Source organism: Mya arenaria, chromosome 4 (assembly GCF_026914265.1).
Source record: "Mya arenaria isolate MELC-2E11 chromosome 4, ASM2691426v1".
NCBI lineage: Eukaryota > Metazoa > Mollusca > Bivalvia > Myida > Myidae > Mya > Mya arenaria.
Window position 1 is genome coordinate 55,856,380 of NC_069125.1, and position 17,207 is coordinate 55,873,586.

At 37.7% G+C, this 17,207-nt stretch overlaps 1 protein-coding gene across 3 annotated transcripts; it reads left to right on the top strand.

The window, feature by feature from the left end:
* Window positions 1-47: 47 nt before the first annotated feature.
* Window positions 48-16,047, top strand: LOC128231832 (synergin gamma-like). Of its 3 annotated transcripts, none has more exons than XM_052945049.1 (16): window positions 48-119; window positions 1,310-1,459; window positions 2,843-2,922; window positions 3,563-3,768; window positions 4,556-4,783; window positions 4,937-5,128; window positions 5,792-5,936; window positions 9,515-9,677; window positions 9,882-10,459; window positions 10,784-10,917; window positions 11,193-12,947; window positions 13,140-13,213; window positions 13,516-13,666; window positions 13,926-13,982; window positions 14,446-14,537; window positions 14,772-16,047. In XM_052945049.1, the coding sequence occupies exons 2-16, from the start codon at window positions 1,337-1,339 to the stop codon at window positions 14,976-14,978; spliced, it is 4,185 nt and encodes a 1,394-aa protein (XP_052801009.1). In that variant the 5' UTR covers window positions 48-119; window positions 1,310-1,336; the 3' UTR covers window positions 14,979-16,047. The 3 variants fall into 3 exon arrangements, with proteins under 3 accessions (XP_052801009.1, XP_052801011.1, XP_052801010.1); XM_052945051.1 differs by having other exon boundaries at window positions 10,784-10,902; XM_052945050.1 differs by having other exon boundaries at window positions 1,333-1,459.
* The last annotated feature ends 1,160 nt before the right edge of the window (window positions 16,048-17,207 follow it).

Here is a 17,207-nt window from a genome sequence, read left to right on the forward strand (position 1 = left end):
TCATGTCATAAAATTATTATTCGTTGTAGAAATAGCGATTACCATTACTTTCGTACTCATTTCCGCATTATGCTGTCAAAATATGTATTTATAATTTACAGGTGTAAATTTATCATTTGGTAGGTTATTTAAACAACTTACAATTCCTCTAAATATTCAATTTAAACGATAGCTTATTAAAACCCTTATCAAATAGTTCAATGATGTGTTTTTTTAGATTTTAATGAAATTGGCTGCTTTTCGATATTCGTACCCTATTGGTTTCAATCAGCTTTGCAGTTGATGACAAAGATTGTACAAACACCTGGGACTTTGATTGCAAATTTTTTTTATCAACATTTTTTTGGTAATCATTAGAACCCTGGCCTCTTACACAGCACTGTACTTTTAATTAAACATCAGAAAAGTGTTTGAGTAAATACTGTTCCCAATTTATACATAAATAATTAAAAGTAAGTGCTTAATGCACCAGTCAATTGTAACCACGGCCCTCCAGGTCCGGGGGGATAGCCGGGGAAATGGGCCGCGTTTTTACCTTTCAGGTGGCCCCGCAGTGCCGTGTTAATGCGGTGGTTTTGTCTTCACTTTAAATATAGCGGGGAATAGGCCTTACCTAGGGTCCCTGGGGTGCGGGGGCATTTGGCGGGGATTTTACCATCTGTCCTTCCCAGCAGGGCGAGATTTTAGCCGGGGTTTACATTAAGACATTGATGTTATTTGTAGTAATGACAAATGTATTTGCTGTTGTATTGATTGGAATTCATTTGGACATATGGTGAATCGTGGATTTATATGTATTTGGTTAATTTTTAAAAAAAATGATTAAGTGAGCAATACATTATTTGGCTATCAGTTGGTGTTGTTTATTCTTTTTCCTATATTTGAGAAAGTTAGCATGCTCATGTTACATAGACTAAGTAACATGAGCGTGCTAACTTTCTCAAATTTCACTATTAATAGAGCTGAGAATAATTGAAATTTAGGTTAATATTTTATCAAGGGGGATATTAACAAGTACAACATTACAAAACTTATAGTTTTATTCATTTTATTCAATAAAATTACTCTATGACTATAAACCTACATTGAATGTACAATTTTGCCTTTATTAAAATTGATAATTGGTTTCGGCATTGCTTAAAATAAGTTTCTTTGACCTTATTTGTTGTTTAGATGTAGATAAAAATCAATATAGAATTATGAAATAACATAACAATGTTTTCTTATTTGTTGTTTAGATGTAGATAAAAATCGATATAGAATTATGAAATAACATAACAATGTTTTCTTTATATATATATATTTTAAGAATTTTCTACATTCAACAAATAGAAGCATGAACCCGAACATGCGTCCCCCAGGGTTCATGCCCTCAGGGCCACAGCAGATGATGATGCCCCAGGGGAACATGATGAACACTCAGATGCCAATGATGGCAGCACCTGTTATGAATAATCAGGTTAGCATATACTTTTATTGAATATTTATTACAATGAGACCACTTTTAAAGTTCTTTCAATCAAAATAGTAGAACCTCTTAGATCTAGTATGATTTAAATATGCTAAAGGATATTTGTTTGGTTCAGTGTAAGATCCCAATAATAAATATATTTCACGTAGTGAGCACACAAAAGCTATGCCACTCATGAGATATTTACTTTTGGTGTTAGCAAGGTGAAAAACATATTGCATAGTTTTTCTGAAAAGCATGCCAAATTATATATGAACATCACATCTTTTCGTATTTTAGTATGTCATTGAAATTGTGTCCCAGCCCTTGGCACACTGAAATTTGATTTTGAAGTGAAAGTGGGCTTAAATTCTAAACAGTGAAAAATATCAACTTGTTACTTCAGTGAAATAAAAAAAAAATCTTTTTGGAATCACTAAGAGGTGATCTATTAATTCATAAATACATATACAAATCATAAAAATGACATATTCATAAAATATCAGTAATAAATAAAATAAAAATGCTATATTTATACTCCCGACCAACAAAGTTTTAAGGGGTATATTTCACTCACCCTATGGTTGGTCAGTTGATCGGAAGGTTGCTATGTCTATCCACTGCAAATTTTTTTGTGCGTAGCATAACTTGAAAACTTTACTGGATGGAATTCAATTCAAACTTATACAAAGCACAATAAGAGGATGTGTAGAGTGCAAGAACCATAACTTTATTTCAACTAATTACAGAGTTATTACCCTTTGTTACTATTTCTTGTCCAAAGCATAATTTGAAAACTTACTGGATGATATTAAATTAAACGTCATACAATGGTAAAGCACAATGAAAGGAAATGTGGAATACAAGAACCATAACTCTATTTCAGCTTATCAGAGAGATATTGCCCTTTGTTACTTTTTCTTGTCCCAAGCATAATTCTTGAAAACTACTGGATGGAATTGAATAAATCTTCATAAAATGATCGAAAATAATAATAATAAATTTGGGAATTTTATTTTCATATTTGCAAAAGAAAGTATATGTTCTAGTTTTGGGAATGTGGCAGAATTTTGGCCCAAAATTGGGTCAGAAAACCCTCACACTTATCCATCAATGATAGTACTGCCAAACCAGTTATCACATACACTCAGTAGGTTTTAAAAACTGGTCATTTATATATAAGTTTGTGTCTTAAAATCTATAAAGCATATGTTACATGTTCATCATTTGCCGCTTGAAATAAATTTTACCTTTACTTCTAAATGCTATCAAAATGCTTAAGAAGTAATTATTTTTGCAAATTACTTACTGTTTATATGTATTTGTATTCTTTTAATATGGATAATACATACTGGTACATGTATATTTAACATTATTGTACGACTCTTTCAGATGGCAGGAATGAGGATGCGACCAAATGTTGCCCCACCATCCTACAATCAGGCTTTGAACCAAAGTCAACAAGCATACATGTTGGTTTTGTAATTTTGTTAATGTTAATAAATTTCTATTATTTAGTATCTTTAATAAAATATTGGATTTAAATAATTTAAACCAGGTTTTCCACAAAAACGGGGTAATTGAACTGGTGTGTGTGTGTCTGGGAGGGTTTGGGGCTTGGGGCCCCTAGGGTAAAGGTCACTGTTACAAAAATAGAAAACCTGTTGGTACTGAATAACTTAAGTTAGAGTTGACATATTGCGACCAAACTTGGTACATAGGAAGAGTTTATTGAGACCTTTCATGGGATTGTGTTTGGGGTCCCTAGGGTCAAGGTCAAGGTAACTGTTACTTAAACATTCAAAAAAATGGTTGAAACACTAAAAATGAAAAAAACACAGTTAAAACAGAATCTCACAATGAAGGCTGAAGTTCTTCAGTCAATCATAGAAAATCTGGTTTCTTTGCATTTTGGTGTTTCTTGTTAAATTTCAACATTATGATTAACATAAACAAAATTGTATGAGCAAGTTCACAGACCATTAGGTAAAACCTCTTTAGGGATATTGTAATTGCTGATGTTGTTGTTTGATTTAAACTGTTTGACAAACTATTAATATCGTTTACAAGTTCATAAAATATAATTGATGATTTTATTACATCCATTTGAAGGAGACCACCAGGACAGCAAAGAGTCAGGCCTAACACCGGGCAGGGTCGACCATCAGAGAAGGAGAAATATTTCATGCAACAGCAGGCCAAACTAAAGCAGTTTGGCAAGGCAGGGGCCTCAGCTAGCTCTCTAGATCCTACTAAACTGGTTGACTCTGTGTTTGGTACATCCTCAACACCTAAGCCTTCACCACCAAAACCTACAGGTACTGTAGGATGACTTTGGATAGGAGTCACTATGTTCAGAAAAAATGTAGGATTTTTAAAGAAGTTAAAGTATTTTGTATGGTTGCACTAAAGAACGCAGCTTGTCAAATACCATTCGGTAATTTGTTATATTGATATTATTTTTATATTTTTTAGTGAATTGTTCATACTTTTGAAAATATAATTGTTTTGGTGAAAAATCCTAAAGTGGATAATTGGATTTAATTTTGAAACTAAAATTGGGGTTAATAAAAGTTTTTGTAATGCTTATTGCGTATTATAATGAATGTTTGATACTATTAAATTTCATTCTAGTTATTATTATTAATCATTTTAATTAAGATGTTCAATCATGTTTGTAGTATTTTTTCTAATATTGATTATTGTTTTAATCTCTATGTTTATTATTAGATTGAAGACCAATTAAGATTGTGTATTTTTATTTCTGTGTAGTGGTAGATCCCAGTTGGGGAAGGTTTTTGTACGAATAAAAAAAGACAAACAATTACTTGCGCATGTTGGATTTTGCTTAAAGGTTTAGATCAACTTGGGATTTTTACTCATAATCTTTATATGACCCTTTATTGATTTATAAATATTTACAAACTTCATGGGAACGTAGGATAAGCCACCATAGAAATATGTTAGATACTGAAGGCTATCTGTACAGACAGGTCAAAATACTAATGGCCATCTGTTCAAAAAAGCCTTCTGGCAGCATTTTTTCTCTCACTTAACTGTGACATCTCTTGTTTAACTCTAACCTAGGCCATGTGTCAATTCCAGCAAGCAGTGTGGATGACGGGTTTGGAGATTTTCTTGGGGGACCAAGTACGTCAGGCAATTTGAACCCCACTGGCAACATTGTATCAAGTCATCAAGGCAACATAGCCCCTGCACGAGGCCTCACAGAGGTCATGGGTCAACCTGGTGTACAGGGGCCCAGCACAGGGAACACTAGTCATGCTCCAGCTACAATAGCAACCAGTCCCACCAGTAAAACTCAAACAAAAGGTATTTTGAAAGAAAAATATATTTGGATATATCTGCCAAATGTGAAACATACCCAAGCAAAATTTTATTCTCCATGCTTTCATTCGTGACATTGGTTTTTACTTTGTGATCCTTTTGATATTTGTAAAAATAAATGTGTATCATTCTCCATAGACCTCACCAAGATGATGATGGAGAGTTGTGACCTGACAGCGCCATCAAAGACGCAGGGATTCCAGAAAAGGACGCTACGGGAGATTGACCCCATGGAGCAGCCCCATGTGGGGCCCCACATGCACCAGGCAAGCCGGTGCGCTCGTACCTGGAATGACAGTGAGGAACTTACACAGCTCTTCTCTTCTGAAGGTAGAGTTTTGATTTAAATAGGGGCAGTACTCAATAAAATGGTTGAATTTGATGATTCCTAATAGCCTGATTTATTTAGTGCATTGGCCATATACCTTCAAAGTCCAATAAAGATTTAACTCCTTACTTAAAGATCAATTTAAGATGTTGATTGAAAATGGCGCAAGTGTGTGTGGGGGGGGACGGGGGGATGGGCGTTTCAATTGAGAATCCTAGTTGATTTGAGCCGTAAATTAATATTATCCAAGTACCATAGTTCCATTATTTGGCTACAAATTTATGTGATTTGAACTTAAGCCAGCATTGAATATGAACACAAAAGTGAGCAAATGTTTTTTGGGGGGATGTAATTGCCATTTGTGACGTTATACAGATTTAAGGCAATTGAAGTAATGGCTAAAATCCTTTATTGAAATGGCCTACAGGTGTGGTTAAATAACAGTAGAGAATTCCTCTGTATGCAAATTGTTGTAACCTAAATTCCTTTATATCATCATTTCTTTTCACACTATCTTTGTTTAAAAACTGTTATTGAGGCTACAATCAAGTGTAAGAGTTATTAAGTTTTGTGATTTAAGGTGTAAACAATTGTATGCATGTTTTCTGTATTTAATTTTTATGACATTTTATACATGTATTGAACTTTTTGTTTTTGTTTTCCAGAGATTAAGCAGCGTGAAGCTGCTCAGAGGAGAGTGGTGAAAGCTCAACCACCAAGACAGAGGCGCCTGAGTCGACCGCCGGCCTGGCTTACTGAATCCACCCAACAACATCCCATCTATAGGCAGGTTCACGAGGCTTGCTCAGTGTAAGTTGAATTTCAATGATCTGAAGTGATCGTTTAATGCTATTGTGATCCCATAATTGTTGTTAGTCATGGTTAAGGTTTGCATTTGGGTCATTTTCAAAATCAAACCTGGCTGTTATAAAGATATAGATGGTATTGCTCCTGTTAATGTTAGTTTTGGTGTTGATTTTCTTTAAGCCTTTAACTTTGATTCTAACTTTCAGTCAAATCTATGTGGCATTTTTCTACCTGGCACTATGCTTGTCTTCTCAAAATACTTTGAGGTTAATAGATGGCACTGGTTTGCCCTCTGTCCATAATGACACATCTTGTTGATAATGGCTGAGGGTTGTAGCCCGAAGGACATTACAATCAGTTGTGCCATTATGGACCGAGGGCACCACACATCTTGTTGATAATGGCCAATGGTTTTAACCCAAAGAGCATTATGAATCAGGTGTGCCATTATAGACAGAGATCACATTATACCAATCAGGTGTGCCATTATGGACAGAGGGTTTTCAATATACAATCAGGTGTGCCATTGTGGTTAGAGGGCACACCATATACAATCAGGTGTGCCATTATAGACAGAGGACACAATATACCAATCAGGTGTGCCATTATGGACAGAGAGCACTCAATATACAATCAGGTGTGCCATTGTGGTTAGAGGGCACACCATATACAATCAGGTGTGCCATTATAGACAGAGGACACAATATACCAATCAGGTGTGCCATTATGGATAGAGGGCACTCAATATACAATCAGGTGTGCCATTATGGTCAAAGGGCACACCATATACAATCAGGTGTGCCATTATAACCAGAGGGCACAATATACCAATCAGGTGTGCCATTATGGACAGAGGGTGCACCATATACAATCAGGTGTGCCATTATAAACAGAGGGCACAATATACCAATCAGGTGTGCCATTATGGACAGAGGGTGCACCATATACAATCAGGTGTGCCATTATAGACAGAGAGCACAATATACCAATCAGGTGTGCCATTATGGATAGAGGGCACTTAATATACAATCAGGTGTGCCATTGTGGTTAGAGGGCACACCATATACAATCAGGTGTGCCATTATAGACAGAGGACACAATATACCAATCAGGTGTGCCATTATGGATAGAGGGCACTCAATATACAATCAGGTGTGCCATTATGGTCAAAGGGCACACCATATACAATCAGGTGTGCCATTATAACAGAGGGCACAATATACCAATCAGGTGTGCCATTATGGACAGAGGGTGCACCATATACAATCAGGTGTGCCATTATAGACAGAGAGCACAATATACCAATCAGGTGTGCCATTATGGATAGAGGGCACTTAATATACAATCAGGTGTGCCATTATGGTCAAAGGGCACACCATATACAATCAGGTGTGCCATTATAAACAGAGGGCACAATATATGAATCAGGTGTGCCATTATGGATAGAGGGCACACCATATACAATCAGATGTGCCATTATAGACAGAGAGCACAATATACCAATCAGGTGTGCCATTATGGACAGAGGGTGCACCATATACAATCAGGTGTGCCATTATGGTCAAAGGGCACACCATATACAATCTGGTGTGCCATTATAAACAGAGGGCACAATATACGAATCAGGTGTGCCATTATGGACAGAGAATGCACCATATACAATCAGGTGTGCCATAATGGACAGAGGGCACATCATATACGAATCAGGTGTGCCATTATGGACAGACGACACACCATAATTATATGAATAAGGTGTGCCATTATGGACAGAGGACACACAATTTACGAATTAGGTGTGCCATTATGGACAGAGGGCACACCATATACAATCACATGTGCCATTATGGACAGTGGGCGCACCATATTTAAATAAGGTGTGCCATTATGGACAGTGGGCTGCCGGCACACCATATATAAATAAGATGTGCCATTATGGACAGAGGGCACACCATATATAAATAAGGTGTGCCATTATGGACAGAGGACACACACTATACAAATCAAGTGTGCCATTATGGACAGAGGGCACACCATTTACAATCGGGTGTGTCATTATGGGCAGGGAGCGCACCATGTACAAATCAGGTGTGCCATTATGGACAGAGGGCACACCATAACTGAATCAGGTGTGCCATTATGGACAGATGGCACACCATGTACAATCAGGTGTGTCATTATGGACAGAGGGCGCACCATATTTAAATAAGATGTGCCATTATGGACAGAGGGCACACCATATATAAATAAGGTGTGCCATTATGGACAGAGGACACACACTATACAAATCAAGTGTGCCATTATGGACAGAGGGCACACCATTTACAATCGGGTGTGCCATTATGGGCAGGGAGCGCACCATGTACAAATCAGGTGTGCCATTATGGACAGAGGGCACACCATAAATGAATCAGGTGTGCCATTATGGACAGAGGGCACACCATGTACAATCAGGTGTGCCATTATGGGCAGGGGGCACACCAGATATGAATTAGGTGTGCCATTATGGACAGAGGGCACACCACATATAATCAGGTGTGCCATTATGGATAGAGGGCACACCATATACTACCAGGTGTGCCATTATGGACAGAGGGCACATCAGTGACATGTTTTAACCTTCTATTGCAAATGTTCAAGTTAAAACACATAACACTTTCATTTTACCTTTCTTTGGATAACAATGTTAGTCAAGGAAGGTTACTGCATAGGGAGCTGAATATGTCTAACAAAAATATATACCCCTCACTAAGAGTAACAATTTCAAAAAAAAAAAAATTATGAGCCTTGAATGTAATTTTTAGCTCGACTATTCAAAGAATAAGGAGAGCTCTACTACTCACCCAAGCGTCGGCATCACACCTTGGTAAAGGTTTTGCGTTTAAGCACACATAGGTTAATATCTCAGCAACTTCTTGAGGTATTGCATTGAGACTTGATACAATGGTACTCAACCATCCAATCTACTTAAATAATCAAGTAAGATAACTCTAGTTTGCATTTAATTCAAATAATGGCTCTTTTTTATTCGACATAGAAATTTTGGTTAAGGTTTTGCATGTAGCCACTTTTATGTCAATACCTCAGTGAATACATCATGTATTGCATTGAAACTTTACACACAGGCTCCCAACCATTTAACCTTCTTATTTAATCAAGTAAGATAACTCTATCTTTTATATTATATTATTTTTGCCCCTTTATTATGCGACTTAGAAATTCTGGTTAAGGTCTTGCATGTTAGCACACATAGGATAATATCTCAGCAACTACTTGATGTATTGCATTGAGACTTTATACAATGGTATTCAACCACACAACCTATTTAAATAACCAAGTTAGATAACTGTATTTTGCAAATAATGGCCGTTTATTATTAGACTTAAAAATTCTGGTTAAACCACTTTTATGTTAATATCTTAGCACATCATGTATTGCATTGAAATCTAATCTAACAGTGATCAATGCATGTTTCGCCAAAACTTTTCAATCCTTACACTGGAAAGTGGCAGAATAGTCAAGCAAGCTGTCTCTGTGACAGCTCTTGTTATTACCATGGTCCTTGTGACTAACTTAAATTTTAGTGATGGTGAGATCAGCACAGAGCGCTTGTATCCAATCCTGATGATGAGTGGCCTACACAAGGAGTTGCTAGGTAGACTGTGGGGCATTTGCAACCGTGTAACCCCGGGCCAGCTCACTGAGCTTGAACTCACACAGCTATTGGCAGTCATTGCATTAACACAGGTGACATGGGGTTTATACGAAATCTTAATATTTTGACATCAATATTATAGCATATTTATTTTCCATTCATACACATCAAAAATTCTAATTTTCTTTCAGTCATTTCAATATTAAGTAAATCACGCATTCATTAACTGTCAGTGCTAGTTGTCTTGTTCTGTTAGTGCTTAACTTGTTAAGTGGTTAGTGTTGTATTATTTACAGAACAACATGATGGTGGAGACAGTGGAAATGTTGTTCCAAGTACCACAGTGTCCTGTACCATTTCTGCAAGCTGGCGGTCCCCAGCCCTCTGGACCAACCCCCAGTGAGCCGGGCACCAGTAATGTGGCCCAGCATGCACACGTGACATCAGTCTCGTCCCAAAGTGCACCTATGCTGGGAACTGGCTCTGTGGCCCAGCCTGCCCCACCTCAGTCAGGTCCCTTGTTCCAGGGAACTAGTGGCATGCTTGCTATGCCTGGCTTTGTGAACACTGGAGTATTGGCACATTCTGCAGGCATGCCAATGTCAACACCTAACAACAGTCAACCAGTTATGAGTCAGGAAACCAGTACATTAGTAGCAGGGCCTCAAATGCACCATACCCAAGTGGGGTTGACAACTAGTTTCCATGGCAACCAGTCATCTGCCCCCGCCACCCTGACAGTCACCCAGCTGCCCACTGGGGGAGTAACACCAGGGGGGTCCAGCAATGTAGTGGATGATGATGACTTTGCTGACTTCCAGGCTGCCCCACCCACCCTTCAGACGCAGACTACTCCTCAGAAACCACCAGAGAGGTTGGTCTCACTCTTTGTTTTTTTACCAAAGATTTGTAAACGTTCATGCTGCTCCTTTGTTGATTTGGAGTGGAACTCAAGCCAACTGATTATTGATGAAGATAACTTTTGCAATAATAAGAAAGTATTTTAAGAAAGTATTTTTTTTACCCATCAAACAGTATCCTTTTGTTATTTATGGAGTTACTTCTGGTTGTTATAATTACAAATTCTTGTTCTATTAAACCAGTTGGTGTCATAGCTGAAGTAATCTTTTGAAAACAAAATTGAACAGAAAGGAGAAAATTTTATGCAAAAGTTTTTACATGTACACATATGTGACAGACTTGGAGCAAGTGTTCAGACAACAGCGCGCTCAGTAGGTGTGGGTATGTCACCAGAACACCTCAAGTCCTCAACTGTCGAGAGCTTCTTTGGCATGGGCAGTGATGACTCTTCGGAGAGTAAGTGCAACACCAGTGAGTCTTTAGTTTTCTTGTTTAGATTGTTGTTGTTCTTTTTCTCCTCTTTTTTTGGTTAATTCAGTTTCATGAATGGGAAAATTGATAACTCTTTGAATACATGTAGCAGTCTTTCAAATATATTTTAAACTTAAAAAAAACAATTGTTTTAATACATGTGCTTTATCTAGGTCTTTACAGCTGTTTTTGTCAGAAGCTCACCAAAGCTTATATTGCACTGTTTCTATTTTTTGCTGTCTCGAAATAAATCATATCTCGTTCTCACTGTGCAGCTGCCAGTCCTGATGATGACTACTTTGATGGCTACAAGTCAGCAGACAGCAAACCCTCAGACAGTACATTCAGCACAGACCAGTCAGACAACGATGACTTCAGGAACTTTGAGAACTATCTGGATGAGTTCCAGAAGAAGAAAGAGGACCAGGATAAGGAGAGCCCTCTACATAGGCCCATCTCGAAACATGTGAGCAAAGCCACCCCTGGGAACACACCCACTCCTCCGAAGATTGCTCCTTTGCCTCTTAAGAGCCAGACACCACAGCAAGGCAACATTGGGATGAACCAACAGATAAATAAAAGGCCTGTAGTTCCACAGGTGGTTCCCAAACAGCCTAGCACTGATGATGACTTTGCCGATTTCCACTCTGCACCATTCCCTTCCACCGCAAATGCTTCTGCCAACAAGACTGCTACTCCAGTTAGAGATCTCATTGGGGATGAAGACAAGTATGCTGAATTGAGGATGCTGGATTTCTCCACAGAGTTATCTGCCCCTACAACAGAGACAGAAGTAGTTAGCACAGCTCCTGATGATGGAGATGATGGCTGGGCTGATTTTAGTGCAAGCCCTGCAAATTCAACAGACAATGCTGCCATTTCAAGTACAGGACATTCAAAGAACTCTGCTGCCTTAATGGATGCACCAGCAACAGGCTCTTCAAGCACTTTAGGAATAATGCCTGACAACACATTACCAAGCGGTGGCAGTGGTCATAGTTCAGTGAATCATGATTTAAGTCAAAATGCTGGAAACACTATAACTGATGAAGGAGACTGGGCTGACTTTCAGGATTTCAATTCTTCAGCTCCTGTTAGCAACAATCCACCTTCGGAGAGTACCCAGCAGGCATCTGGCTCCGATATGGTCAATGTTAAGAAGAATAAACTCAATCCTGATGAAATATTGGGTTTGTTTAAAATGAAAGCAGATCCAGCACCCACAGTGAAAAGCAGGGATGATGATTATACACCCCAGTTGGTCCAAGACAGTGGTCCTATAGAAACCACTTCATCAGTGTGTATGGAAAGGCTTCATGGCATACCAAAGTCTGCTAGCACTCCAGAGGTTCTGGAGTCTAGAACACCCTCAGATGTTAAAACATTGGAGCCTGATGATGATCATCTGTTTGGACCGCCACCAATGGATGACTTCGGTGAGGAAGAGAATGATGACTATTCCAGGGGTTATGATTTTGATGATTTTATGAAGCATAATAATGAAGAAAAGAAGAAAATGTATGGCTTGTATGGAGCAAACAACACATTTGTTGTTTCAGGGCACAAAAAGACGACAGGTGATCTCAGCAAAAGTAAATCCACAGGTGAACTGAAAAGCAAAGCTAGTGATCCAAACCTTCATGAATCAGACTATGACAGCGACAGTGTCGCATCCAAAGATTTTGACCTCTTTAAAGGGAAACTTGGCATAAGCCAGCACAAGGAAGACTCCCAGTCTGTAGCAAGCCTTGAATTCATCAGTAACAAGAACATACAGGGTGTGAAAGGAGATGACTCTCAGTCCCAGTCCAGTAACGAGTGTGTGGGCACGGAGGGAAGTGTGGATGGTAAGGAGATCATCCCTCCATCCAAGTCTCTGGACAGTCTGGACCTGAGGAAGGAGGAGGAGGTGTCCAGCGATGGTCAGGACAATGCCAGTCTTGGCAAGCCCAGTGGTCAAGATGGGGAGCAGAATGGGTCTGCTGGAGGTCAGGTTGCTTGGGATGTTGAGAGTACTGTCGAGAAAGGAGGTATGTGAACAGGTATCTGTACCATCTATTAACTATACCGATTATACTTAATCTTAATATGCTTTTGAAAACTAATTTTCCAGGTTTTACAATTTCCTTATTTTTCATGATAATAACATGTATCTGGATATTTATTCCTTCTGAAAACTAAAGAAAGGTTTTGTTTAAAAATTGTAAATAAATGTATTTCAGTTGAGGTGGAGGTTGCCAGCAGCCTGCCAGTGCTCGGAGACAGATACAGTGCCATACTGCCACCAGAACCTTCAGTAAGTTCCACACAAAACATAATGTTAAGTACAAACATACTGGATGGCTATAACATACAAGGATATGATCCTTGTGTTTCAAGTTTAAGTGAAATATGTATATTTGTACACAGTTTAAATACAGGTAATGAATTTTGTTAAGCAAAATCAGTCACTTTTAAAAGTGTGTTTCTGAGGCTGTGACACTTATAATAAAAGTTGAAAGGTGTATTGTTTAATTAAGGCTCTTTGAATGAAGTGTTGTTGTTTTTTCTACCAAATTAGTAAATGCCAACCTTTCTATGTATAATCTGTGCTATCAGTCAGGAGACAAGCCTAGCTTGGAGTGGGGTCGTTGCCTGGACAGCTGTCTGCGGATGATATGTCAGACAAATGATGTTTTCAACTCCATCAGCAGCTCAGACGTGTGTAATGAGGTCATTGCTTCTCAGCAGGGGGCAGAGTACATTGAAGGTGAGGCGATTTGGGATGGCAATAAAAGAACATTTATGTCTATAACATTAATGATGAATTATTGGGAAGGGTTTCATTTGGAAATCGTTTTGATCTTTAAAGATCAGAAGATCATTTTGTAATTATTTTAAGATCTTATTTGTTTTTCAGGAAAAATCATTGAGTTTACTTACATCTTGACATTCATTGCTGTACGTTTATTTGCTACTTTGAATGTTAACTACTTTGAATGTTAACTTTCCTATTTCCTGTCCTTCAGGGGTGATCGAAATCTACAGAGTTGTGTGCAAGATTACAGAAGCGATAAAGAAAACAGGTTAGTGGAAAAAAGTTGCCTTAATATAATATTAATATTTATAGATGTATTATCAAATGTAATAAAAACAGTATACAATGGATGTAGTAATCAGCTGTACAGAGTACATGTAGTAGGAGGCTATATATAGTTGTATATAATACATGTATTAGCAAGCTGTATACGATAAATGTAGTAGCTAGCTGTATACAGTACATGTAAAAGCAAGCAGTATACATGAAGAAGCCTGTTTAAGTTGCAAGTCTTTCAAATAGTACAGGCAACAGTAGTAAATAGTAAATTGTAATGTTGTTGCTTCTGTTAGACCTTTGAAATGTTGTAAAAGAGGTGAAAATGTGTTTGTGAGGAATAAATAAGAAATTTGGACAGTTTTCCTGGAACATGAAACATCTGATTGGAATAAGGTTGTTGAAAATATGAAAATATGAAACCATTTAAGGCCATGCTTACCTGAATATTGCAGGTATGGGGAATGAGAAGCTGGGTGGAATGCTGAAGGAGATAGACCTTGCCTGGAACAACCTCACAGCCTTCCTTGTCGGGGGATCTGTCATGGTGAGGGAATATTATGATCGTACATGGGGCTTTAATGATTGATTCTTTTAATTGGCATGTGAACATTTATTTGTAGCGAGATCATTTTCTGCTTGTTTTGGATTTCAATTTTTTTACATGTGTCCACATAGAATTAGCACAAGTAAAAGTATAGTGAAAAACATATGTAGTTAAGTATCTTTTACACACATTCAGGTATATCTGTATTGTTTACTTGTGTGAGTATAATTTCAGCCTGACCCTGCTAGCCTGGACTACAGTGGTTGCTATGATGAGGCTGCTTCATGTGGACTGTGCCTGCTTAGCGTTGAGAGGGGCAAGAGCGGGGCATTGGCCATGCTCTCTTATGCAGGGAACCAGTACCACACTTCCTGTGCAAACTTTTGGATCAACTGTGTCGACTCCTGCCTACCTGCACTTAAACCTCCCCAACTGCTTTGATGTGTTATTCGTCCATGGGATGGAAAAGTAGTTCTGTGTTGGTGTTGTTATTAAGAGAAATCTGTGGTTATGGTGTTAAATGATAAACAAATTGAGGTTAAAAAGTGTCATAATTGCTGCATCAGGTTTCTAATCATAAAGTGTTTAGACTTACAAAAATATACGTTCATTTTCTGTACAGAAGTTGGACAATAATGTTTATAAAGACATGAAAGACTTCTTTTGGTCTTTGGTTGGTGTTTACACACGAATCATTTACAATTAATAATCCCTTTTCCCTTCGTTTTGTTAATGTATTCATAGTTTCCGTCTGATCATGCTTACTGTATTATACTATGTTAGTGCAATATTCCTGTTTTCTTTATTTATTGTACTCAAATGTGGAGTTAAATGCCTTATGATTTTGTGCATAGTTGGTTTTAATCTGGTAAGCAATCAATATATTTTTATTGAAAAACTTTGTGGGAATGACTGCGGTGTTTGATGTGAACCAAAGTTAATACTTTCATAGTCTATTTTGACTATAAATGATGTATGACTTACAATTAACAAAAAAATAATTTCTGCTTATCATGATTGAAATATATTTTGTTTGAGCTTGTGGCTTTCATCTTATTTCACCCTTTGATTCAAATTTTCATATATTTGGTCAGCAATATACTTACTGAACATTCCAAACTAAAGTTTACTACGTAAAACTTTGGAATATCGAATATAAATGTTAATAAGTATTAGTTATCATAATCCTTACATTTGTTAAAGCCGATTTTACTATTAAAAGTGTATAACGTTACCATTTAAAATAACAACTACATGCTTCTCATGGTAGTTACTGTGGGAAACTGTGACACCCATCATTTAGTTTCTCTCAATTCAAGCATTCCTGTTATAGATGTTTTTTACATTCCCATAGAATAACACACTTGAAATGGAAGTGTATGTGTGTGTGAATTGTTTGTTTGTTCCACTGTTTGTGATACCTTACTGGAAAATTTGATGCATACCGGTATTGAAAAGATTGTGTTAACATATGATTGTTTGTTTATGTATTAAAATGATACGAATGGATTGACAAGTTGTCTTTATTTATGCTGCAATTTAGCTACATTGCAAGACCTGTTTTTCACAAAGTTGAACGAGAACATAGGATTGCCCTTAGTTGTCTGCCCATGCTTCATCTGTTGAACGATGTTAATGAAAGGGTTTTAACATGGTATTTTCTTTATGCTTTATAATGATGAGATCATCTCCACTAATAAAAGGATAAAGAGATAACTTGGATCACAGTTCAATTTCCAAATTTGGATTCAGAAAATGCCCACGGGTGAACTTTGTTCATATCACATGTTGTATATACATTTTAGGTATACTTCATTTCAGTGGTGCTAAAAATATGTTGTTGTTGTTGAAAATGGGGAGAAATGTTTGCCAGTATTCTTGATGGCAAACTTAAACCAGATGCTGTTTCATGCAGAACGAATACTGAAACCGTAAGGTCAAGGTCACAAAACTAGGCCACCAGTCTGATCCTACTAGTATTCTGTGTGTGCTCTATATTTTCTATACCTGAAATATGTAACACTCTGGATCAAACATTCTCTCATAGTGAAATGCAGATCAAATTTTTGAACATAACCAGAACAAGGTCAAGGCCTCATAAAAAAAACCTTTGAACTGATCATTTTGTGTCAGCTCCATATCGCCTACATCCAACTAGAACTGTAAGCCAAAGGCTAACGAATACCCCCCAACCCTTCCCTGTGATATTCCAAAATGAAGGTGGACGGGTGAATTTGGCAGTCTGCCAACCCAATTTCTGTTTACCCACCCCCACCCCCCCACACATGAGTACCAAGGAAATAATACAGGTGTAAAAAATCACATATACAAAGGTTCACATAATGGTCATGGATATCCATGGATATCTGAAAGTTTGTTGTTTCTCTCATTTTCACCATAAAGGGGTCATGACTCCTGGCAGGATATTCCAAAATGAAGGTGGACGGGTGAATTTGGCAGTCTGCCAACCCAATTTCTGTTTACCCACCCCCACCCCCCCCACACATGAGTACCAAGGAAATAATACAGGTGTAAAAAATCACATATACAAAGGTTCACATAATGGTCATGGATATCTGAAAGTTTGAGAAAAATATATTGAAAAATGACAAAGGAGTAGGCCACCAAAGCGAATATTACCCCACTCCCACCCACCTCAGGGGAGATAAC

Coding starts and splice junctions, on each gene's coding strand:
- LOC128231832 (XM_052945049.1), top strand. CDS start 1,337: ATGAACCCGAACATGCGTCCCCCAGGGTTCATGCCCTCAGGGCCACAG. Junction 4,784..4,936: donor CAGTAAAACTCAAACAAAAG/GTATTTTGAAAG, acceptor CATTCTCCATAG/ACCTCACCAAGATGATGATG. Junction 13,667..13,925: donor GGGGGCAGAGTACATTGAAG/GTGAGGCGATTT, acceptor CCTGTCCTTCAG/GGGTGATCGAAATCTACAGA.